The sequence below is a fragment of the Phycodurus eques genome, chromosome 21, assembly GCF_024500275.1.
Source record: "Phycodurus eques isolate BA_2022a chromosome 21, UOR_Pequ_1.1, whole genome shotgun sequence".
NCBI classification, from domain to species: Eukaryota; Metazoa; Chordata; class Actinopteri; order Syngnathiformes; family Syngnathidae; genus Phycodurus; species Phycodurus eques.
Genome location: NC_084545.1, coordinates 14,486,993 through 14,510,826, shown reverse-complemented (window position 1 = coordinate 14,510,826; position 23,834 = coordinate 14,486,993). Strand labels below are relative to the sequence as shown.

General features: G+C 40.7%; 1 protein-coding gene and 1 long non-coding RNA gene across 2 annotated transcripts in view; one reads left to right on the top strand and one right to left on the bottom strand.

Moving 5' to 3' along the window:
* Positions 1–23,834, bottom strand: part of cntnap2a (contactin associated protein 2a) — a 285,876-nt gene that overhangs the window by 116,217 nt on the left and 145,825 nt on the right. The window contains exons 6-10 of the mRNA XM_061666622.1: positions 23,471–23,621; positions 21,665–21,849; positions 18,783–18,926; positions 16,112–16,373; positions 1,369–1,518 (exon numbers count right to left, since the gene is read on the bottom strand). Coding sequence (XP_061522606.1) covers positions 1,369–1,518; positions 16,112–16,373; positions 18,783–18,926; positions 21,665–21,849; positions 23,471–23,621 — 892 coding nt within the window. The remainder of the gene's footprint in view (positions 1–1,368; positions 1,519–16,111; positions 16,374–18,782; positions 18,927–21,664; positions 21,850–23,470; positions 23,622–23,834) is intronic.
* On the top strand, positions 3,055–4,091 carry LOC133396602 (uncharacterized). The gene is made up of 3 exons (XR_009767393.1): positions 3,055–3,439; positions 3,750–3,806; positions 3,900–4,091. It is a non-coding gene; the product is annotated as an uncharacterized LOC133396602 (long non-coding RNA).

Sequence of the window (23,834 nt, the reverse complement as noted above, 5' to 3'; positions counted from 1 at the left end):
GACTGTGAAATGCAAATAAAAATAAATACTGAACTACATAGTCCATACCGCTAAAACTTTACAGCAGGCAAACTCCCCATGTAGAGATTGCATCACATGCAGCACCACAACTGACATTTGAGGAGGTCCCACAGAAGAATCCACTGACTGTTTGGTGCAAAATTAACTCCAACACTTGTGCGATTGAAAAGCACCCAAATTGGTTTTGAAATTAGAATTTGGAAGCCCACAAGCGTGACAGAACAGTTTGTGTTCTGTGTGACGTTGAAGGCTCCACTGTATATATTTTACATATATATATGTGACTGATTGTTTATGTCCGCTGATCTCGATGTATATTTGTTCTTGCCCAGTGAGTCCCTATCCATTGGGCTATTCAGTGGATTGCCAGTATTATACCAATAAAACACATAAAGACAAGCCATCTGGCTCCAAAGAAAACGCAATTAAATCCCTCAAATGTTAATCATAATCAATTGTGATAAATTGTATCTTATTTTATTCTTCTATTTATATTTCACAAGACTTGAGACTTATGAAGTAGCTTGACACCTTGGGTACCTAATGTTGTTCCATATCATGTTTAAATGCGTGTTAGTGACAAACTCCTTGAAATTAGACAACGATTAATTGACATGGGTTTACCTGTCCTGGGCTTATGATCAATTATTGTAAGTATACAGAAGGGCTCGTGCTTCAGACATTTTACTTCTCGGCTGGGCATATTTTTTTCAAAGGGGCCATGTGAGAAGCTGAAACGGTTGTTGAGGGCCACACCAACATGCAACCTTAGTTGTGTTGCATATTAATTTAATGCATTAATAAAAAGTACTATATTGTCTTAAAACAACAACAATAATAACGCATACCACTTTTATATCATTTAAAGTATGCTCACATTTAGAGGACGTACCCACTAACTCATATCATCTGTTCCGAGTTGGGAATCCTGAATCATTATCAGAGCAAATCCTGCTCTTGCCTCCGCCATATGGGAAACAATAATATTGCTAACATGAGGACCACTCTTGGCATTGTCGATCATCACTTTTAAAAATCAATAAATAAATAAATAAAAAATACTCTGTAGAAGAGTTAGAAATGTTGGCAACAAATAGCGACAGTGTCGCGTAGTCTGCAACACTGAGGACATAATTCAAAATCATTCTTGCTCGTTTGTGCTGCCTAAAGACATTAACATCAAAATTAAAGCACCACTGTCAAAATAAGTGCATACACAGAGTATATGCACAATAAATACATATTTTACATTAGATTTTTACCAGGACAGTTTTAGTGAAACACAGCTCAATGTAAAGTTAGCACTCTCTCCTACCATGCCACAACTAAAGGTCATTGTTCCCTTACCTCCCAGGTGATACGTTCCTCCAGTGGTGATTGAGAGTGGTGACGTGGATCGTACAGCAGAAGCCTCATCGCCATCTGTCATCAACATGGCGAAATTTTCCTTGGCAACCAAACGTACAGCATGCCATTGGCCATCATTAAGGCCAGAACCTGTGGGACGATGACAAAAGAGGGAGTCAAAATGAAACAAAAGATGGATAATAATGTTTTCAGCCAAAAGATGGCTGAAATTATAGTGCGAGGCAACACAACAAGTTACTTTTCTATTATTATTATCTATTATTTTTTTATTATCTATTATTATTTATTATTTATTGATTTTAGGTAATTCTTAGGAAAAAAAATATTACATCGGGATATAAATCATTATCAGGACATACCATTTTGTCCATACCGCACAGCAAAGATGGGATTGTCTCAGTATGGGGTCAATAAATGGACAGTAAAAGCTTGCAAACTAATATTTGGTGAATTGTCATCACCTGAAATACTGTAAATGCACTCCCTTCTCTGTTTTTCCCTATACTATCTTACTTCCTGCTGCCTTAGAGAGGCTATTATACCCAGCTTAGGGCCGAACCACATTTAAATTCACATTGTCTATTAACGCTCCCTAATAAGTTCTTTCTTTTTTAAAACAGTTTGTTGTCCTCCCTCATTCCAAGTTGAGTGCAGTTTCTACCCCGTGTCTAAAGTCCATTAACTCTCAAATAACCTCATTGCCTTCAAAGTAGCAGCGTGCACTTTCTCGATCTGCTGTTGCAAGCTCTGAGAATTTGTATAAAGAGTCCGCATATGTCACTAGAGAGTGTTTGTGTGCATGCTAGTTTTCTGTGCCCTCTCCCTTCCTTCCTTCCTTGTAGCTGTGCTCCATTAAATATGAGCGATGTTTTGGAAAGGGATATTACCAGTGGAGCTGCAAGAGAAGCCGGCTCACTCTCATCACCTTCCCCTCGATACATCACCTCTTAGTGACACCAATCTCTATTCATCCTTCCACGCCTGCCTCGCTCCCTCCCTCCCTCTCTCTCTGTCCCTGATTCTTGATCTCATCTCTCTATCATTATATCCTTCTCTGTTGTCCTCCTGCATTTCACTTGCGTCTGTCTTCCAAATTTCGTTGCTCCACTACTTCACTGACCGCCATTTTTTGGGAAAGCGCAGGCACGACACTGTAACAGAGTTCAAGGTGTGGCCACATCACGTGCAAACCAGATGCCAGATGCTTTGTCTGAGGCCAGTTAGTTGTGTTTCTGCAATGTTTATGAATACAGAGGGTGTTGCTTTCATCTCTGTGGGGTGTGTCCACTAATTCAATTCAATTTTCTGGGAGACCATATGTGTATGTGCGTTTGGAAGACGACATTGTAGTATGACCAAACAACCTGAGGAAAGACCAATTTCATTGGTTTCCTTGTTGTTTTACGAACAAACTATGGATGTAGGTATTATCAAACTATATTAACTCATTCCCTGCCAATGCCGTCCAAAGACATCATTCAGAATCGAGCTATTCCCTGCCAATGCCGTCTGAAGACGTCAATGGCGTTTTTTAACGGCGATGGGTGGGGGAGGGTCTTGTGCAGTTTGTTTGATCGTCAAGCCTCTGGATAATGAGGAGGGGCACCTTGTAAAGGTCAACAAAGCCTTGAAGTGAACGTCCCTCCCTCAGAGGAAGAAGAAGGGACGAGGAGACAACGAGAAGAGGCAAGCATAATTGCGGAAAAGAGAGAAGACAAAATGAAAAAAATCTTAAAAAAAAAAAGCTCTCTGTACTAGAAATTTATTGCGCCAAGACAAGAAAAATATTCCTGCGACCGACAGAAATGATGCCTTAGATCATGCGGGGGAATGAAGGATGATGCTCCGAGCCGATTCCTTTGCAGCAAAGCTATCGCTGAAAATGCCGGGCCGTATGGCGAGATGCTCTCAGCTGCTTGCCAGCTGATCGTCTGCCGACCAAGATTTGAGTAAATGGGATTCGGAATCGTCAGATGAGTGAACTCCCTCTGATCGCCTGGAAGCAGCCGAGCTTCATCCAGAGATTCCTCCGGATGATATGGAGACGAAGGTAACTCGTTTGCAGCTAGCGTTAGCTACATTTCGCGATCAAACAATTCTCCCCCCTCCATTGCTTCAACCCTTGTTACATAAACATAATTTAGTCCAACTAGTTAACATTACAATGTAACATCTGTCGCCAGTACTTATTTGAATTTTCCATTTCCAGCTCGTTCATTTTGCAGTAATGGAACACCCGCGAGTCGAACGTCTTCTAGGATTGCGACGAAGAAATTTTTTTGTATTTTTTCACCCTTGCAAAACTCTTCATCAATAAAAAGTATTCTCTTGTAATCATATGTATTCTTTAAAACTTACAGGTTATGCATCCAGCAGACGTTCGACTCCCTTTCCAGTACGCAGTGCAAACACAAAAGGTAATTGAAAGTTGTTTTTTTTCCTCCAAGTCCCACTACAGCAATTTTAACAATGGATTTTCATCGTAATAGTTATATTTATAAACTGCACAGGTTGTGCTTTGACAAGAAGTAGGCTGGTTTCAAGGACAATGCCAACCACACAAGATCCCATTCACCGCCACCAAAGAATAAAATCCAGATGTGGATAAAACCTTGCTAGATTTTATGCACAAGGTAATAAAAACCTGGACTATTGAGCAAATGGTAGAGGATGAGGATGAGGAGGAAGAAAGTGCAGGTGTGGAAGCCCCATTTGTCCATGCATTTTGGTCTAATGTACAGTCAATTCTGTACATACTTGTAAATAAATTATTTTTCTGTAGAACGTACTTTCTCAGTGTTGTTTTATGTTCAGATGGTTAAGATTTTCATTAAAGAAAAAAAATATCCATGTCAAAGTCATTGTTCTGCTTTAACAAAAAAGCTGTTTTCTCTTTTTTTTTCTTCTTCTTCAGAAACAGATTTGGCTGGAAGTAGCCTATATTTGACTGCTGATTACTAAAGAATGGTATAAGCTCTCAAATTTTTTTTCTGATGAAAGAAGAGTGATCTTTCTTTTGGTGTTTACGAAGTCATAGTGCACAATATTCTGTGGGGCTTGAAAGATTAGTTAAATTGCTCATGTATATTGTGGAAAAAGAAAGTGGAAAAAGATTGCGGGACATTCTTTTAAGATATATTTTCCAGATTTTAGTTTTCAAGATCTTTTCAATATTTTTACAAAAAAACATATCCAAAATGTCTACATTTAAAGTTAATTAGAATGCACTACATAATGAGAAACTCAGAGGATCCCTTAGAATGGTTCAAAATATTACATTATCTAAAAAAAACTGAAAATGGTGAATATGTTTCATACTACATAACTTCATTCAATACGTCTGCGCAGATTCTCAGGCATACAAGTCATGGTAATCTTAAGAAGTTAAATGGAGGCAACTGTCCTCTTCTTGGTTGTTGAAGACATTCTTACGTTAAATCCCTTTTCTATAACGCTTGTCCTGATTTGGATTTTGGAAGCGAGACGTGGTACAACCTGGGCTGATCGTTAGCAGGGCACATCATTTACAAATGCTTTCTTTTTTGACAAGACCAAAACCAAAATGTCACATTTCATGAAATCATGTTTTCTACCGAATTATACTAAATTCTCCATAGAAAAGCCCCTTCCATGTGCAAAAACAATTGACTGAAAGTGAAACTAAATGATCATCCAACACGCTTTATGGTTAAAGTAGGTTGCGTTTCCATATGGTAAAGTGATGGAAAATGAAGGTATATCTCAGTGACGTTTCAAACATTAGCTTCTGTAAAGTAAGTACTGAACCCATCCTTAATCTCAACTACTCTCCGGCATTGGACATTTGAGCTTAACTTATCACCGCTGGCCTTATCAGCAATGTGACTGTATGGTTTAGAAACCTGGTCTCAGGTTCCATCCATCCATTTTCTGTACCGCTTATCCTCACAAGGGTCGCAGGTATTGCTGGAGCCTATTCCAGCTAACTGCAGGCAGGAGGGTGAGTACACCCTGAACTGGTTGCCAGCCAATCGCAGGGCACATATAAAAAAAAAACAACAACCACTTGCACTCACATTCATACCAAAGGACAATTTAGAGTCTTCAATCAACCTACCATGCATATTTTTGGGATGTGGGAGGAAACCGGAGTACCCGGAGAAAACCACAACAGGCATGGGGAGAACATGCAAACGCCACACAGGCGAGGCCAGATTTGACCCCAGGTCCTCAGAAATGTGCTAACCCATAGGTGTCAAACTCAAGGCCCGGGGGCCAGATGCGGCCCGCCACATCATTTTATGTGGCCCGCGAAAGCAAATAATGCTCAAGTTCCAATATTTTTGCTAAAATCTGTACCCGAATTCCAAATTGTCATAATAATAAACAATAATGTTGAGATATTGCATTTTTCTGTTACCAAATCCTTGTTCTACAGTAACTAAAACAATACTTGAACAAGCTATTATCCTTGTCTTCTGATTTCAAAACTAGTTATCCCTCAGTTTGTTGTGTAACGGTAATAATATGTTTTGGTGATGATTAAACATTTATATAAATGAATGGTTTCACTGTTCTAACAGCCCTCTGAGGGAAATCATAACTACAATGCGGCCCGAGCCAAAAAAAAAAAAAGAGTTTGACACCCCTGTGCTAACCAGTCGCCCACCATGCCGCCTTGGTCTGAGGATCACATTTAAAAATACATTGACACCTTGAAACATAGTCTCATTATGTTTTTGTCTTCTTCTTTTCCTTTCAGTTTGTCCCTTTAGGGGTCGCCACAGCGCATCATCCTTTTCCATGTAAGCCTATCTCCTGCATCCTCCTCTCGAACACCAACTGCCCTCATGTCTTCCATCACAACATCCATCAACCTTCTGTTTGGTCTTCCTATAGCTCTCTTGCCTGGCAGCTCCATCCTCATCATCACCGTTCTACCAATATGCTCACTCTCTCTCCTCTGGACGTGTCCAAACCATCAACGTCTTCTCTCTAACTTTGTCTCCAAAACAGCTAACCTTTGCTGACCCTCTGATGTGCTCATTTTTAATCCTATCCAACCTGCGCACTCCGAGAGAGAACCTCAACATGTTCATTTCCGCCACCTCCAGCTCTGCTTCCTGTTGTCTCTTCAGTGCCACTGTCTCTAATCTGTACATCATGGCTGGCCTCGCAACTGTTCTATAAACTTTGCCCTTCATCCTAGCAGAGACTCTTCTGTCACATAACGCACCTGACACCTTCCTCCACCCGTTCCAACCTGCTTGGACCCGTTTCTTCACTTCCCGGCCACACTCACCATTGCTCTGGACTGTTGAGCCCAAGTATTTAAAGTCCTGCACCCTTGCTATCTCTTCTCCCTGTAACCTCACTCTTCCCCCTCCACCCCTCTCATTCATGCACATATATTCTGTCTTATTTTGGCCAATCTTCTTTCCACTCCTTTCCAGTGCATGCCTCCACCTTTCTAACTGTTCTTCCACATGCTACCTGCTTTCACTGCAGACCACGTCATCTGCGAACATCATGGTCCACAGGGATTCCAATGGAACCTCATCTGTCAGCCTATCCATCACCACTGCAAACAGGAAGGGGCTCAGGGCGATCCCTGATGCAGTCGCAACCCCATCTTAAATTCCTCTGTCACACCTACAGCGCACTTTTTTTCCCAATTCCACCGAATGATTGTGAATTGCCCATCCATCCATCCATTTTCATTACCGCTTATCCTCACGCAAGTCGCAGGCTGGTGGAGCTTATTCCAACTATCTTGTGGCGGAAGGCGGGGTACACCCCGAACCGGTCGGCAGCCAATCGCAGGGCACATAGAAACAAATAACCAGTCGCACTCACATTCACACCTACGGGCGATTTAGAGTCTTCAATCAACCGACCACGCATGTTTTTGGGATGTGAGAGGAAACCAGAGTGCCCAGAGAAAACCCACCCAGGAACGGGTAGAACATGTAAACTCCACACAGACGGGGTTGGGATTTGAACCGTGATCCCCAGAACTGTGAGGCAGATGTGCTAACCAGTCGACCACCGTGCCGGGTGTGTATTTACATCATTTTCAAAAACATTCTGGATTCATGTGAGTCCAGTCTTGCTCATTTTCAAATTCCACTTTGTCAGAGAAACTGGCATTTCTAATAATTTCTGTAACTGCCATCTCACAAACATATTGAAATTATACATGATGATCAGTCAGCTGTCAATGAAGAATTGTGTGCAAGTCAGATACAGTATGTCAACCACTGCTCTGCCAATAGGAAATCAAATATTCACATATTCAGCCTATCCCAGCTATCATCGGGCAGGAGGCGGGGTACACCCTGAACAAACAAACAACCATTCGCACTCACATTCACACCTACGGGAAATTTAGAGTTGTCAATTAACCTACCAAGCCTGCTTTTGGGATGTGGGAGGAAACCGGAGTGCCCGGAGCAAAAGCCACGCGGGCACGGGGAGAACATGCAAATTCCACACAGGCGGAGCCGGGGATTGACCCCTGTCCTCAGAACTGTGAGGCAGACGCTCTAACCAATCGGCCACTGTGCAGCGTCATTATTTCTGTTTTAATTGTATTTTCATTTTATATTTTTTCCTCTTTGTTTTAAATGTTTATAAGCTCTTTTTTTCTTCGTTTTTAAATGCTTTTAATCATGTAAAGCACATTGAGTTACCTTGTGTATGAAATGCGCTATATATATAAATTGGCTTTGCTTCAATGTCATATCTTTGAAAAAAAATATTTTCTGCAATCTTGTGACTCAGAGGCATTCTATCTCTATGAGAAAAAAATCTCCCAAGGTGTCTATGCTTAATCTCATCTGTAAACCATTCATTCTTGAACGGTTACATCTCAACACACTACAAATGCTCACAATCTCACCAAGAGCATTTTTCTTATTTTTAGTCAAAATTAATTAAAGTGAGACTCATTATATATAAAACATCGTTTTTAGATGATTTCCACTTGGCTCAAGCTATTTTTTACTTGAAATAAGTAGAAACAAATATTTGCAAGTGGAGTATGAAAAAAAAACAGTGGCAATATTTCTTTCTACTTATTTCAAGTAAATTTAGTTTGAAACAATTGAAATTTATCTTTAAAAGTATATACTTTTTTTTTGCATGGTGAGTCTCATTTTAAGTGGAATCAGATTAGTTTTGAAAATTTTTACTCGACAGAGCAAAGACTGCAGGTATAATTTTTTTACATTTTCATAGAAGAATCCTTTCAAAACAAACACTGGAAATTAACTCAAAATGTAATCTTCACTATTGCAGGTAGTTCATTGTTTTATTTTTATTGCAAATTAATTCATTCAACAGACAGACACAGACTGATTAAAACGCATTTGAGCTTACCACCTTAAACCCCTTCAGTTTCTTTCTGCTGATCCCTGTGAGACTTTCAAATATAGTTCACATCTGCTCTGAGGCCTTGAACTCAAGAGTAAACAGAGGAGGGAGGCAAACATAAATGCACATTTGTATTCAAAGTCCGAAACATGCTTTGTTAACACGTCACTTTGGCTACCATGAAAGAATTGTAAGAGGAAATGTGCTGCAATCATCTCAGGCATGAGTAACAATATCGTCAGCTTTATTGTTTGCATTCTATTTAGGCTTTTAAGATTGCAAGGAAATTAGTTGTTTGGCTGCTACTTTCATGAGGTGTTGTCACACTGGAAACAAAGACTGAGGGATTTGACAAAGTAAGGGTGCCAAATGATTAAAAGTAACAACTTGCAAGGTGCAAATATTACCACTTGGATGCAATGATGCATCCAAATCAAGCTAGCTGACCCCATTGACGGAGTCATACGACAGTATTAAACAGTTGCCTTTATCATGATAAATATGTTCAAATCCTCTCATCGGGAAAACCTTAATGGTGAGACACTAGGATGTGACAATTTGCCAAACATGGAACAGTGGTCAAGTGTATTCAAGGCAAAACCTAATTACCGTATTTCCACAAATAGTGCCCACGGGCATTTTTTGACTCAAATGCAGATGGGGTCGGAAACCATTTGTAGCAGAGCAAATAAGTCTCTTAACTCCCAGATCGTAAACATGGGCGTGCACAACATTGTGGAGCGATCACCTGTCAGATTCTACTTTAATACAAATTGATGTTATAGGTAACGTCTTACAAAATGTAAGATCTGAAAGCCTGTGCAGGGAACTAATCTTTCTCAATTTATCACATGCAGGACATCTCAGAAAACATCTGTGCTGCTATTTTGGTAAGCAGTTGAAATGGGCTCAACAATAAACTAGCTAATGTTCATGAGTGAACAATATCATCTCTGTACTGAGATAATTACACATAGTACCGTTTTTTTTGTTTTTGCTTTTTTAGATGGAAAGTGTTTGGTGTCTATTTGAGGCTATTTGTCTTAAATGGAAGATGCACCCGGCAACTAAGTGGGGCACATTGTCTATTAGATGGCCACTATTTGAAGAAATATTTTAATGATTGCACATGAGAAAATAATATTATAATAATAACTAGCTTTCCATTAAAAAAAAACAAACAAAAACACTGCAATGGCCAGGCAAAACATTTTATTTTTTTAGGATTCAAATTAAACAGTCAAGCATTTCAGAAAAGCATTATCATTAAACAAAACATAACCATAAATAAATTAATGATGGCTGTTGTTCAGTCATCAGTCTTATTAAAAAAAAAAAAAAAAAAAAGAAATTCACAAATTCTGCCACGGTAAGTAAACTTATGAGCACAACTGTACATATATGTCATACGTACCCCTGACATATTGGAAGTAAAGTGTAGGCTACACCTTTTTCATAACCTTTAGGTGGCAGCATATTAGAATGAAAGTGTACACCTTTCTCATAACCTCTAGGTGGCGGTGGCATTGGAATGAAAGTGTACAGCTTTTTCATAACCTCTAGATGGTGGCATACATTCATAAAATATGAAAGCTTTTTCATTCCCCCCTATACCTAGGTATATTGCGCACTATTGACGATTTTTGTTTTGGGTGGGGGAGAGGGAATGCGCATTATACACGAGAAATTACGGTAACTGTAGGTGGCAGTGGCATATTGGAATGAAAGTGTACACCTCTCTCATAATCTCTGTGGTGGTGGCATATTGAAAAGAGAAACAGCTTTTTCATAACCTCTAGATGGCGGCATGCATTTATAAAATGTGATTTTTTTCCCCTATAACTATGTATAATGCGAACTATTGATTTGCAACATTTTTTTTGGGGGGGGGGGGGGGGATGCGCATGATACACGAGAAATAACGTTATGTTACATTTTAAAAGTGATAGTAACCCTCGTAGAAGAAACAGAAGTTGATGGTCGCCTGTGAGATGCGAGCGCCGCAAATCTAACAGGCTAAGGGACATGTGTTTTTGTGTTATCTTTTCTCAATATTACTTTTTGTAAAAGCTATGTAATTGAATCATAATACTGTGCTTATGAGTGAGGGGAGTTGGAAGGCCCTCAACAAGAAGGCGAGTGAGCCAGCTGTTGATCAGCCTTGCTTAACAACCATACTAGCGCCACACACTTGGGCGCGTCACTTAAATGATGATGAAATAGATCAAATATAAAGAATTATTCCATATCTAAGACACCATCGCACCATCAAAATGACTGCAGTTGTTGTAAGCGGTGCTTTCAGACAAACTGTCAAGCCGCCATGCAGCATGTTTGAAACGAAATTGCCGCTCGCAGCACGTGCATGAAAATTAATGAATTAATATGGCACGATATGCTGACGTTCTGCCATCAATCAGCGTAATATGGTCAGGACACATTACGGCCGTTGAGCAGTCGGCGACTGGCCAGGTGTCCGTCAGTGTGCCGAATCAGCCGCCGGGCCGCCAGCAGCAGCCATCGGCGGCTCGGAACACGTGAGTGAATCAAAACGTGCAATATGATGTTTCACCTTCCCGGGGCGCTAGACTTACAACACCCTCTGGCGCGTGCAAGAGGAAACCCGCTTAAGTCAGATATGAGAGGGAAAGCCCACATTTTAGAGTTAGATGTAAGTTTCCGACATAAGCAAACGGGAGAAAATAGCCCTAAATGTAAACACATATGGTATAGGTCAATTGAAAGTAATCCAATGGTCCAAAAATTGGATTGGACCTGTAGTGTAAATCCAGCAATAGCGGACAACTCAACACTTTCTAAGACGTTGTCTGTGCGCTGGGCACAGAGGAGGAGTGAGTTGGCGAGATAATGAGTAAGTAAAAAAGGAAGGCAATGAAAAAATTAGAGCTCTCTTTAGAATCACTACCAAGTACCCTTTCTGCATTAATGCACTCTCACATTCTTCTTTTTTTTTCCCCCTATCAGAAGAGGATAAGAGTGCCTTTCCACAGGTCACAAACAACCTCAGGGGGAAACGCTTACGCCCACATACAGAAGAACACATCACAGTCGCATTTTGATTGTGTTGCGCATAAAGAAATTGCTTTGTGTGTGTTCTTAGCGGAGAGGGAGATTTAGTGTATCTGGGCTCTGCCTCTAGTGACAAATAACTTTGATGAGCTGGGACCCACCACAGCGAGAGTGAGGTTATGAAGAAATATTGATTGGATGTTATCAGAAATGTTGAGCTTTTTATTCATCGCCTCCCTCCTTTCGTACACGCCTCATTTTCTTTTACAACCCCAACCTGTCCCCACGAGGTTTGCTTCAAATACCATTCAGAAATGACAAGCAGCTAGCTGGAGAGAATACATGATGATCAATCTTGAAAATATTGGTTAGGAAGTCCTTTACATGCAATAGCATACACAGTTGCAAGATAACTACACATAACAAATATTATTACTAATAATACTTAGTTAGTTATGGGGGAAAAAACATGAGTGTGATTATTGCTCCTTAATTTTCAGGTGGAACATTTGTAAAGTAAAATGCAAAAATTGTCTATTTTCTTCTGTATCATTTGTTCTATTACCCATCCATCCATTCTCTGTACCACCTATCCTCATTAGGGTGACGGGTGTGCTGGAGCTTATCCCAGCTGACTTTGGGCGAGAGGCGGGGTACACCCTGCAATGGTCACCAGCCAATCGCTGGGCACATAGACAAACCTCCATTTACACTCACATTCACATCCATATCCATCCCTCCATCCATTTTCTGAGCGCTTATGCTCACAAGGGTCGCGGGAATGCTGGAGCCTATCCCAGCTGTCATCGGGCAGGAGGCGCGGTACACTCTGAACTGGTTGCCAGCCAATCGCGGCTCACATTCACACTTAGGACAATTCAGTCTTCACTTAACCGACAGTGGCATGGATGTTTTTGGGAATGTGGGAGTAAACTGAAAAACGAGGAGAAAACCTCACGCAAGCATGGGGAGAACATGCAAACTCTGCACAGGAAGGCCAGAACCTGAATTTGAACCCACGACCTCAGAACTGTGAGGTGGATATGCTAGCTAATTGAATGAGCAATTGAATTACAACAGTATAGCCTGTAGGGGTGCACGGTGGACAAGTGATTAGCACTTATATGCATGTGTGTGCATGTAGGGCTGAGTCAGGACTCCCTCACCCTTTTGTTCAAGTGGAAAAATTGAATAATAATCATTACAACAATATTATGGTGTGTTTAATCTTTTATCCTTCTCCACGTCATGTGGACTAGCAGAATTACGACTACCACTGTTCATATCAGAGCCATTGAACCAGGAGTACATGTTGAATGTTATACACTGGTATGATTCAGTGACTTCGTGTCATTTGTAACTGTAACAACCAAAACGTGTGTGTTTTCTCTGTAGTTTTAGCAAGCTTGCAAAATGGTGGAATGTTTCTGATGTATTGGGAGAAATGTTCCATGCGAAGATTGTCAAAGGAAAGTCATAAATTTACTTATTTGAATAGTACATTAATAAAGTTTTTCTTTGCTAAAAACATAAACAGAAAAGAAATATGAATTTTGCATAAAATGATGCTTAACATCCATGTAGGGTGTGGCCTCAATACATAGCCCTGAAGTAAGTAATGTGTTTAACGAGACAGATTGAGGCGCTATTTTACGTAAAAATCAGGGCAGGGCACAACAGATTTATTGATCGTTGAGAATAAGGTTGATTGTGCAGAATTACATTGATTAATTGTCTACTTGTTTGCAACCGGGAGAGGCGCTGCTGATACACTATCAAATAGCCTGTGGTCGAAAGAAGTGCAACACGACATCAGCGTTAAAACACTGGATTCAAAACAGGATTGAAGAGCAAGCAGTGATTCTACCACCACATCGTTACGTAATAATAATAAAATACATTTTCACCTCATGATGTGTTAATGGCAGGTTTTGTAATAATCTTCCGCATAAAAGATATTAAGTATACTGCATAAAAAACATTGAATTGATCATTAATAATCTGCCATTGAAACAATCCAATCATTAATGATGCATGCAAAGAGAACTGACAGTTTTTATTAGCCTTAAATTGAATAATAAAAGTAATCAATTCAGAATGGTATTGCTTAATAACTGAATGTTTTTAACTTAGCTTGAAAGTTGAAAGGCAGCCGTGGCCCAATGGTTAAGATCGTCGCCTACCACCGTGGGGGACCTAGGTTCAAGACCCCGACTGGACCATCCGCCAACTCACGGCTGTGGTGTCGTTGAACAAGACACTGATACCCCGAAATGCTCCCCGGGCGCTTCAGCTGCCCCCTGCTCCAGTGTGTTCCACTAACATGTGTGTGTGTTCACTGTGACGGGTTAAATGCAGAGAACAACTTTCGTGTGCATGCATGCATGCATGCATGTTCATGACAATAAAAAGGTGATTCTTATTTTAAATTATAACCTACAAAAGTGTGATAAAACATTGATAAAAGCCAATTTTTTAATGTCAAATGGGACAAAATAAAAGATTAGAGCGGAAAGTACACCACCACTGGGTGAAGGAACAACTGATGTGTGTCTTCTGTATGCGTGCGTGCGTGTGTACGTCGCTTCCCACCACGCGTCGCTATTAAATGCCACTAAGCACATAATTTTAAGTCTACTGCGCTCCCACAGTGACAGCGAAGCTACAAGCCAGCGTGACTCGTATATTTCAGACATACTAATAACAGAAGCAAAGTCGGGACGCGTGCGCTGCTGTATGCGAGTGATCTTATGTATCTGTGTATTCTAGTAACAGTGATGTAATCACAGGCTCAAGACCAATTAGCCGAGAGGGTAATGCCGTGATAATCCCTACCCCTGGGCGTTGACCGATTAAAGCAGCAGTGGACAGAATAAATGAGTCTTCAGAAAGAGATAGAGGGAGGAAATGAGAGCGAGGGTGGGAGGAAGTAGGACACAACAAAGGAAGGGATATACTCATGGAACAATCTTCAGCAAACTGAAAGATCTAGTCACACCGAACAATTGTTTAGGACTTTTAAACAGCTTGGAGGCTGCAACATCAGACTTCAGAGTTAAGATAGTGCGAAAGAAAACTGATGATTGTTGTACCGTGAGATTGTTTGAGCGCTTTTAACTTGTCCTGTCAAAGCTGTTTTGTTTTTGTTGCCTGTGCTGAACAAGAAGAACACTTGTAAAAGAGATTTTTTAATTTCAATGACGTTTTCCTGGCAAAATAGAAATTTAATCGATACAAATGAAAAGAAAAAGCTTCTTCAAGGGTTTAACTGATGCGCTCAACAGTGCTCATTTGGGATGCGGTTGAGCTGGCGTGTATCCCAGCTGACATTGGAAAAGAGGCAGGTTAGACCCTGGACCGGTCACCAGCCAATCACAGTACATCAACAACGATTCACACTTGCCATGTTCTTGTTTTTCTGCCTGCCTGCGCTGGTCAATGGAGCCTCCTTGTCACACCTGCTGGCAATTTCGGTCAGATGGCATTGACTCAATGCAGTGTCAGCGGAAGGAAGGCATCCGATTATTGCATTGCTCGTCATCATTGTCGCTATTATCGCATCGCCTGTTCGTAGTATGTTATTTGTCTTGCTCCTGCCAATTGTACTTATTGTTTGTTCAGTTTTAAACATAAGTACTTCTGTGGTTTTCTGTTTTCCACGTTTCTATTTCAGGTTTCAACTCGATTGCTTAATATTGTCATATCAGCTCTGGGGTCCACACCCATTGGCTGTTCACCAACCATTAAAACCTTTGTATGCATGCTTTTCGAATGTCGGGGAAAAGACAGTCTCGTAGTCTAAATAACAAAGTCAAGTCTCCCTCAAATGATATCTTAAATTTTAAGTTGTATAAGTTGTTTAAGTTGTGTAAAAAAACAAGTTTAACGTTGAACTCAAGTTTATGTTTCACGTTAGAGCAATTTTTAACTTTTTTTATGGTAAGGAATGATATTCCACATTAGCAATGAAAATACATTTTGTGTTGTGTAATATTCTCGAACACAGTCAAAGAAGAGTGCAGTGTGCTTTTCCTAGGAAACTCACTACAAATACATCAACTGGAAAGCAGATTTGGACCCAACCACAAATAAATGCAAAAATAAAAACAAATGTCATGTAAAGGAAAGTTGCAGTATGCATATTGAAGACTGAAGCTTTGTGTAATCTGTTATAAAAACCTATATCCTTTGAAAAGAATTATTTAATCACCTTGAACATTTAGTTATTCAGATATTCATGTTTCAAATGATGACAAACATTTTGGAACACCCTGTGCTATGATCAGAATAATAACTCTAGCTTAAGCGCTTATCTGCATGTGCGCACATGTCGACTCACCTGACGTTAAGCCCACCAGGTAGTGCCTGGCTGCCCTGGTCACATTGATGCGAAGGACCACCTTGCCGTCTTCAAGTGAAATTTCCAGAGTCCCATCGTCAAGGTTACTGAAGACGAGTAGCCCGTGTGGGTTCCATGTACGGAACTGGAGGCCCACTGATATGATGTGGTGAGCGGCCCAACCCGGCAGCTGCAGGAAGCTGGTTGCGTTGAAAAAGATGGGAAAGGAATGCGTCTCCACGCAGGAAAATGACAGGTTACGCTGTAAGGATGCATATTTAGAGATAGAGAAATAGTAGTCAATGGCAGCTATAAAATAGATAGGAATAAGACATTAGAAATGCACGTTAAAGCATTTGTCCTTTTACCAACAGGTAATTGTGACCGTATTAAAGAAAACACATTTTTAAAAATGAGGATGGATTTACACTATATGGTGACAAATTCAGTTTAGTTCAGTTTGTTTTATTTGAATTGGGCTCCCACGTGGCTCAATTCGGATATAATCCATGGCATGTATAATATACGGTATGTAGTGTTATCCTCATTTAGATGTCAAAAGTGTTGTTGTTGTTGTTGTTTTCTTTCTGTGGGAGACAGGCCAAACGGCTCTGAGTATTTAAAGTTGCAGACTCCTGGGCTAGATGGATACAACAGACAGATTAGATACGCCCAACACTGTGATCTAAATCAAATCCTCTGCATTGTATTCAGGTGCTTTTCACACAACTCACGGCTGCCTCTGAATGTGTTTTTGAAATGTGAATCTATTTTGATGAGGAATTAATTAATAGCTGTGTGAGTGAAGGAGGATATGAGGTACAGCTTGAACTAAACTTTGATTGCATCTTCTTTTGTTCAGGCAATCTTTTGAAAGAAGATCAACAAAGATCCATAGAACTTTGGTGCAAATGAGGCTTGATATATACAGAGGGTACGGGAAGTATTCAGACCCCCTTCAATTTTTCACTCTTTGTTATATTACAGCCTTTTGCTAAAATCTTTTAAGTTAATTTTTCCCCTCATTGATGGACACACAGCACCCCATATTGACAGAAACAAAAACGGAATTGTTGAAATTTTTGCAGCGTTATAAAAAAAGAAAAACTGAAATATCACACAGCCATAAGTATTCAATACTAAGTATTAAATACTTTGCTCAGTATTTAGTAGAAGCACCCTTTTGAGCTAATACAGCCATGAGTCTTTTGGGGAAAGATGCAACAGGTTTTTCACACCTGGATTTGGGGATCCTCTGTCATTCCTCCTTGAAGATCCTCTCCAGTTCTGTCAGGTTGGATGGTGAACGCTGGTGGACAGCCATTTTCAGGTCTCTCCAGAGATGGTTAATTGGGTTTAAGTCAGGGCTGTGGCCGGGCAATTCAAAAACAGTCACAGAGTTGTTCTGAAGCCTCTCCTTCGGTATTTTAGCTGTGTGCTTACGGTCATTGTCTTGTTGGAAGACCCAGTCTGAGGTCCTGAGCACTCTGGAGAAGATTTTCGTCCAGGATATCCCTGTACTTGGCCGCATTCATCTTTCCTTTGAGTGCCACCACCATGCTTCACTGTTGGGACTGTATTGGACAGGTGATGAGCAGTGCCTGGTTTTCTCCACACATATCGCTTAGAATTAAGGCCAAAAAGTTCTATCTTGGTCTCATCAGACAAGAGAATCTTGTTTCTCACCATCTTGGAGTCCTTCAGGTGTTTTAAAAAACATTTAATAATTTTTAAGCAAACTCCATGCAGGCTCTCATGTCTTGCACTGAGGAGAGGCTTCCTTCGGGCCACTCTGCCATAAAACCCCGACTGGTGAAGGGCTGCAGTGATGGTTGACTTTCTAGAACTTTCATCTCCTGACTGCATCTCTGGAGCTCAGCCACAGTGATCTTTGGGTTCTTCTTTACCTCTCTCACCAAGGCTCTTCTCCCCCGATTGCTCAGTTTGGCAGGTCAGCCAGCTCTAGGAAGGGTTCTGGTCATCCCAAACGTCTTCCATTTAAGGATTATGGAGGCCACTGTGCGATGAGGAAACTTAAGTGCAGCACAATTTTTTTGTAACCTTGGCCAGATCTGTGCCTTGCCACAATTGTGTCTCTGAGCTCTTCATGCACTTCCTTTGACCTCATGATTGTCATTTGCTCTGACATGCACTGTAAGGTGTGTCGCTTTCCTAATGAAGTCCAATCAATATAATCAAACACATCTGGACTCCAATGAAGGTGTAGAACCATCTCAAGGATGATCAGAAGAACCCGAGTTAAATGTATGAGTGTCACAGCAAAGGGTCTGAATACTTAGAGCTGTGTGATATTTCGGTTTTTCTTTTTTAATAAATCTGCAAAAAATGTAACAATTCTTTTTTTTTTTTCCTGTCAATATGAGGTGCTGTGTGTGCATTGAGGGAAAAAAAAGAACTTAAACGATTCAAGCAAATGGCTGCAATATAAGAAAGAGTGAAAACTTTAAGGGGGTCTTGAATACTTTCTGTACCCACTGTATATCTTTAAATGAAATATAGAAATGGAATAAAATAAAATAGTGCATGACTGATTATAGTCTGTCACATTCAATACATGGGTGACTGCTTTAAAGGTTTTGGGCAACAGATTTGAGCTGAGTTGTGTGTGTGTGTGTGTGTGTGTGTGTGATCAAATGCACATTTGACTCACAAAGCTTGAGGTGTCCAGCTTCTTCCTCCGGGCCAGGTCAGTTATATTGTCTCCATTGTAGTTGATGCTCTCCATGCAGCCTTTAAAGTTCTTGCGCCCACCTCCTACTGGCTTGCCGCTGTAAGGCATCCCCCCGAAGCTCAACTGGGGAGGCAGAGGGGGATAAAAAAGTAGAATAGTGGAAGATATTTGTTTTTGTTCAGTTGGTGTGAGTTTATATTGCTGTATAACTGTTCTGGTCTGTTCGGCTATTATTAGTTACAGGAAGTGATATTTCTTTGGGAAGAACACACTGCACCTGCCAATACTGCACAGTCCACCAGGCTGGGCTACATCTGCACGAAAACCAGGCTAGTTCTCGAGCTAAGAGAACTAGCCACTGCCAAGTAAATAAGAAATGTAAATGCAAGGGTTCCTACAGGCCAAATGTGAAACACTCAAACTGAGGTTGAACAGACTGTCGGCAGGCTGCAACATCAAAATATTTTGGACAGAATCCAGACAGGATTGAGGGGAGGTGCATGCTGCTGATCTACGGCCAAGCCAAAGAGAGGAAGGAGACAGTGTAGAGGTGACGAGGATGGAGGAAGAGCACTACAAGATCAACGCTGTGTTGCGGGGACTGAGAAGAAGCTGATCAACTGGTTAAGGAGTTGTCAAACAAGAATTGGTCAGTTGGTCAGACCTGTGGAAGATATTATCTCCCCTATCCATCCAGCTAATAATGTGTTGTATTGTTGGTAAATAAGAGAGAAAGCAAAAAAGATTTATCCCTTTTAAATGAGGTGATAAATGTGCATTATTACCTCACGAAAATATATTTTGCGAAAGAGGATATCAAATCAGTGTGTGCCTCTCAGGTTTGCCTACCTGTTGTGGCTAACCAGCGCACATAACAAATAACACATCACAGCTAGAGCAAAGGGAAAAGCTGTCATGGTCAATGTTTTGGTTTGGGTTGTGTTTGGTTTTGTTTCATGTTTTCCTGTATTCCTTGTGTGCTCCTTTAGTTATTGTGTCCACCTTTTCTCATCAACCTTCTACCTTGTGTCAACCAAGCAGTTGGCCTTTTTATATTTGAAGGAAGTACAGTAGTCCATATAATTCAAACCAGAGACGGACACATAAATGGCCAGATATTTAGTCACAAGGCTTAAATTGGAGCCGACTTTGCCAGGACACACACAAAACCGGTGCATAAACACACACACACTTCTGACTCTGTTGTATGGATTTTCCTGATGATCCCTTAATTGAACAACTTCACTGTAATTGTCCTACCTCGGTTCTCAGTGTCTGAGTTAACAGCAGAAGAAATCAGCCTTATCAGCAATAGCTGGTTAAGGTCACAAACACACGTATGCACATATTTCAATACAGACACAAATTGGCCACACATAGTCACATGCACACAATGTACAAAAAAAGCAAATACAAGCAGACCAGTAATCACATTACACACAAACAGCTATCATCCCACTCACAAATTCCAAAGAAAAATCAATTTCCTGCTTGAAGTATTATTATGCAAACCCATTGTGCCACATTCCATTACTAAGCAACATTAATTATGTGAATGTTATGGATTACCATCATATTAGCACAGTCTAGAGCCAATACATAATTTCCTGGGTGCTATCATTTTACTCTTGAGATAGCGGAGGCCATGAGTGATGGGCAAAAGTCGGCAAATTTCCATACAGAGCGGCAAGTTTAATTAAAGTGTTCAATTTATTAGGGATTTATTTCCAAGCTCTACATGCTATTGGACATACTACATTGTTAAGAGTTAATACTATTTATATATATATATATATATATATATATATATATATATATATACACACACAACCCCAATGCCAATGAAGTTGTGACGTTGTGTGATTTGCAAATCATGTTAAACCTATATATATTTGAATACACTACAAAGACAAGATATTTAATGTTCAAACTGATTGATACTGTACAGTACAACATTATTGTTTTGTAGTTTTTTTTTCGTGGCCCAAAACACCCAGTACAGTACAAAGTTATTGTATATAAATATCAATTTTAAAAAAAGCTTGAAAAAAATTAAGTTTCCTATTTTATCCAAACTTACCACGCCGGTTTGCTTGGTCGTGGTGACATTGTTGAAGTACAGTACTAATCATAGGCGAGTCACTTTCATGTGCCGCGAGAAATTTGCATGTTTCCTAGTTCCAAATTGGCTTGGCAAAAAATAAAATAAAAAAATAATATTACTGTACCAAAAATAGTCTGTTCCAGACTCCAGAGACTTGTGTTTGTATTTCTCAGTTACCACTGCCGTCATCCCACTTTCTCTCTCTGCACTGCGAGTCTATGTACTATAGACAATAGATATATCCATCATGACATGGCTGCCACGTCAATGCCCCAAATTCAACATGCCCACTACGTAGGCAAGTCTTTCGGAATCGGATCTGTTTTTATTTTACTGTGACCCGGAAATAGGTCAGTCCCATTCTCAGCCTGCATTGCATCTCAGTACCACTAAACTGCAGCGGCCAATTCTGGAACAAGCAGACTTTTCAACAGCAGTTTAAGTGACAAATGTCAACTATTTTTGGACAGATTGTTCAGTCCCGACGGTCCGTTTTATCCGATATCCATTATATCCGTTGTATCGAGGCTCCACTGCGTATATAGTCTATATATAGTCTATGTATATAGTCCTAAATATTTAATTTCTTAAATATCAGACAAATAGAACCCGTGAACTTCAAATATGGTTTTCGAATGGTGATTTCATTGCAGATATTTATTTACAGCATGCCCCACAATTTAGTGAAAGCACTGCCGCGTCAATATGTGCATATTGTATACTGTATATCTTTAACTACGTAAATGTAATGACTTACCTCATAGTCCAAGTCGAGGTGGTCAAATTCCCCGTTGGTCCTGAAGTGCTGAGTGTGTCTGTCCAGTGTGAAGTTGACATTACGACGGTAACGCTCAATAACCACCGAGTGCCAGTGGTTGTCATCCAAGAGGCTGCCCGTCGTCACTGAGGTGTGACCCAGAATTGAGCCCTGCTGGTTACTGCCTGTAATTAATGTGACGATAGCATCAATAACCAGAAATTCCTTTAGAAATCATTTGTGAATGCTGAACCATAATTTTACTGCCCAATTAATATTTTTGTAAATATGTATAGTTCTACTTTTTAATTTTTATTTTGTTAGGGCGAGAAGCTCGGTCAGCCAGGCGTGGCTCAGAGTAGAGCTGCTGCTCCTCCACATTGAGAGGAACCAGATGAGGTGGCTTGGACATCTGATTAGGATGGCTCCTGGACGCCTCCCCGGTGAGGTGTTCCGGGCACGTCCCACCGGGAGGAGACCCCGGGGGCGACCCAGGACACGCCGGAGAGACTACATCCTTTGGCTGGCCTGGGAATGCCTCGGGATCCCCTCGGAAGAGCTAGAGGAAGTGGCTGGGGAGAGGGAAGTCAGGGCTTCCCTGCTAAAGCTGCTGCCCCCGCGGCCCGACCTCAGATAAGCGGAAGAAAATGGATGGATGGATGGCTGGATTATTTTGTTGTTCATAAGTAAAGTAAAATTGTTATTTCATTGGACAGCGATAAATTCCAAAATGCTATACAAATAAGCCTGAATGGTGATGCCCAGTGCTGCATTACATACTGTAGATGCTCTCAGAGCAATCTTATGAAATGCTTCTTAAGTGCTACGATCTTCCTAGTCATTGCGTTTGTATTTTGTCCTTTGGTCTTCTACCAAAAAAGTCTGATATTTTGTAAATGAAACGTGTTTGGACTGACAAAAATAGGAAACAACATACACGCCTTGCATTTTGTTTTTTGACTAAGTTTAAATGTGGTGTTGCTCAACCACCCAGTTAAAACAGTCAGATGGATTAAAAACAATGGCTTTTACGTGAATACATGACTCTCTTTCAAAAACCCAGACTACTGACACAATAATTTACACGGAATGGAGCCGTATATTCTGACTACAATCAGGTTAGAAGCCCAAACCGAATAATAATGCTCCATATAGACACCCCACTCAGAATAAAAAGACCTAAAGCGAAGAGAATTTCACTTGGTTTAACAGGTATAGAATGTTCCTTTGCCCAAACCATCCATCCATCCATCCATCCATCCATTTTCTACCCTCCTTGAGCTGTCACCTTATCGTGGTGGAGGGGTTTGTGTGTCCCAATGATCCTGGTAGCTAAGTTGTCTGGGGCTTTATGCCCCTGGCATGGGCACTCATGGCAAACAGGTCCTAGGTGAGGGATCAGACAAAGTACAGTTCCAAAAAAAAAAAAGGATCTAGGATGGGACTGGTGTGTCCCGCTCTTCTGGCAGTGCACCTCTGTCAGCTGCGAGTGTGCCAACGGCCGGTGGTGTTTACAGATTTGGGCAGGTCACATGTCTGTAACGGCTGTTCTGATTAGACGTAGTGGCACATGTAAACACCAGATCACAATAGATCAAATTACATGTAATCAGTTGACCTGAGCTCTTTAATCAGAATGAAAAAAGGTCTGCATGTAAACCCGGCTATTCCTACACACATAGTCCTTTAGAGCAATACCAATTAGCTGGAAAATTATTTTGTTGGGTACTTTCAGGTAGTCAGTTATGTTTCAGTGCTAAAAGTAAAAAGTAAAAGAAACTACTGTATGTTTGCTATGTTGCCCACCCAGGTTAATCTGCAGCTGCAGCTTGGCCTTCCAGAGCTCCAAGGTGATGTAGTCCCCCTGCTGCCCCTCCCCGTGCAGAATCACCCCCTCGCTCTCTGACGTCTTGAACCTCAGTGCAATCACATCCTTGATGAGCTTCATCTTTTTGACCTAGACACAATACACACAGCAGAACTTTTAGTTTGATGTCTACAAAGCCCACAAAGAAGAATTAAGTATTTCAGTCGCTTTCATCACAACAGTATTTTTAAAAGCAGGATTTCACATGCTCGCAACCCTGCGGTGTACCTATATGAGCACATCAGTGCATGATAACACACATCAAACATTTTGGGTTGCTATGTTTCAGAGCTCTTCACTGAT